We start from the raw sequence: 2296 nt of genomic DNA on the forward strand, positions 1-2296 counted from the left end.
ATCAAAGCACATGCCATTCTTAACTACTTTAATTATCGAAATTAGTCTTCCAAACTTCACTATGTTTCTCATTTGAATCCTTTTCTAATTTAACTGTCAGCACCTGCTTTCTAATTTCCTGGGACCTAGGCAAAAATGTTCTATCTTCTGTTGATGAGTATATTTTTTATATTGTACACATAGGTGATGCACTGTTTCTGTTTAGTGTCTTATTTGATTTCTTGAAGTAGCGTCATACTGATTCACTGGAACCTCACGAATATCCTTTCATTAAATATTATGCAGTTTTAAGAATAGAACGAAATTGTCAGAATATTCTGGAAAAAACATCATGGAGTGTTGAAAGATTCAGAGGTTAGAAGACAGAAGTTATACAATGAAGCATTCAGTAAATTACTTATTGAGGGCCATCATTCATATCCTTCTAGCACAACTCTGGCTAAATCAAAACTAGAGTTTAGATTTGAAACAATGTTCATTGTCCTGATGTCACCACAGTTGTATCCAGATGGCGTACTCCAAGTTGTCACAGGTTATACATGTATCTGTCCAGTGCTGAAACAAAGACAAGATGAGATGAGGGATGGAAAACTTCCATATCTCTTGCCCCCTCTTATAAGTATATCTGAGTAGTCAAGTAGGAAATGACAGCAATGGTCATGGCACTTTAGACCATGGATAGTTAACTTTACTCTATTTATCCTTTTAAGCAATAATCTGGGAGAATATTATGCTTTATCATGGTAGCATGAACTGCAAATTCTATGAATACAAATAAGTACTTGTAGGCATTTCCACCACGTAATTCACAAGTGTGATATAAACTGTGGCAGTAATTGTTATGGCTTTATAATGTTACAATATCCTTCTGTGTTTACAGATTATCTTAAAGAAGAATGGGTCTGGAGAATGATTCTTTGGTGACTGAATTCATTCTTCAGGGATTGACAAATGACCCTGATCTCCAATTACCCCTGTTTTCACTCTTTCTTCTAATATATACAACCACAGTACTGGGGAACCTGGCTTTGATAACTTTAATTTTGCTGAATTCTCACCTCCATACCCCCATGTACTTTTTCCTTTTAAACTTGTCCTTCATTGACCTCTGTTATTCCTCTGTAATTACACCCAAAATGCTGATGAACTTCTTACACAGGAAGAATATTATCTCTTATGTGGGATGCATGACCCAGCTGTATTTCTTCTGTTTCTTTGCTGTCAGTGAATGCTGTGTTTTGACTTCAATGGCCTATGATTATTATGTGGCTATCTGTAATCCACTCTTGTATAACATTTTTATGTCCCCCAAGATTTGTTCCTATCTTATGCTTGGTTCATATACAATGGGATTTTCTGGTGCCATGATTCATACTGGATGGATGCTTAGACTGACCTTCTGTGACAGGAACACCATCAATCACTATTTCTGTGACCTACTCCCTTTATTGCAGCTCTCCTGCACCAACACCTTTGCCAATGAAATAGAGATTATTATTGTAGGAGGGATAGATATTATTGTGCCCAGTGTCATCATCTTTACCTCTTATGGCTTCATCCTCTCTAACATCCTTCAGATGAGTTCCACTGAGGGCAGATCTAAAGCTTTTAGCACCTGTAGCTCTCACATAATTGCTGTTTCCCTATTCTTTGGTTCAGGTGCATTTATGTATCTTCAACCCTCCTCAGCTGGATCTATGGATAAGGGAAAAAGGTCTTCCATTTTTTATACCATATTGATTCCTATGATGAACCCCTTAATCTATAGCTTGAGAAACAAAGATGTTAAAATTGCAGTGAGAAAAACTTTTAGCAGGAGGATATTTTGATTAAATATCAATATGTTCATCCCTATAGCCATGTTATTGGGAATTTCTGTGGCATTAATCAAAACCACAGTTTTATGTTATTTTTAAAAAATCTGATCATTAGTAGACTACTGGAATATCTTCATTAAATATAAATTCCCTTCAATTATATATGATTGGCAAACTCTTCTTTCAGAATTTTAACTAACATAACAGTAAGTAATTAAATTTTTTATCATTATGGAATGTATCCTAAAATAAACAAATGATCTGCCAGTTGTCATATGAAGCCATACTACCTTGGTCATGTATTCTTTGGCAAGATGGTTCTCATCTGTCTTTGTACGAAAGTGTGATCAGATTGTATTTTATACTTCATTGAGCTCACTGTGTCCCTTGGAAATCCCAGTTCTTCCCAACTAAGATATTTTTATTAACTAGCTATTGCTTACAACACATATTATAGCTGTTAGTAATATACATTTGAC

At 35.2% G+C, this 2296-nt stretch overlaps 1 protein-coding gene across 1 annotated transcript; it reads left to right on the forward strand.

Moving 5' to 3' along the window:
- Window positions 1–764: 764 nt before the first annotated feature.
- LOC130872869 (olfactory receptor 145-like) lies at window positions 765–1829 on the forward strand. Its single transcript, XM_057767211.1, has 2 exons — window positions 765–778; window positions 893–1829. Exons 1-2 carry the CDS (start codon window positions 765–767, stop codon window positions 1827–1829), a joined length of 951 nt encoding a protein of 316 aa, XP_057623194.1.
- The last annotated feature ends 467 nt before the right edge of the window (window positions 1830–2296 follow it).

The sequence above is a fragment of the Chionomys nivalis genome, chromosome 4, assembly GCF_950005125.1.
Source record: "Chionomys nivalis chromosome 4, mChiNiv1.1, whole genome shotgun sequence".
Lineage (NCBI taxonomy): Eukaryota > Metazoa > Chordata > Mammalia > Rodentia > Cricetidae > Chionomys > Chionomys nivalis.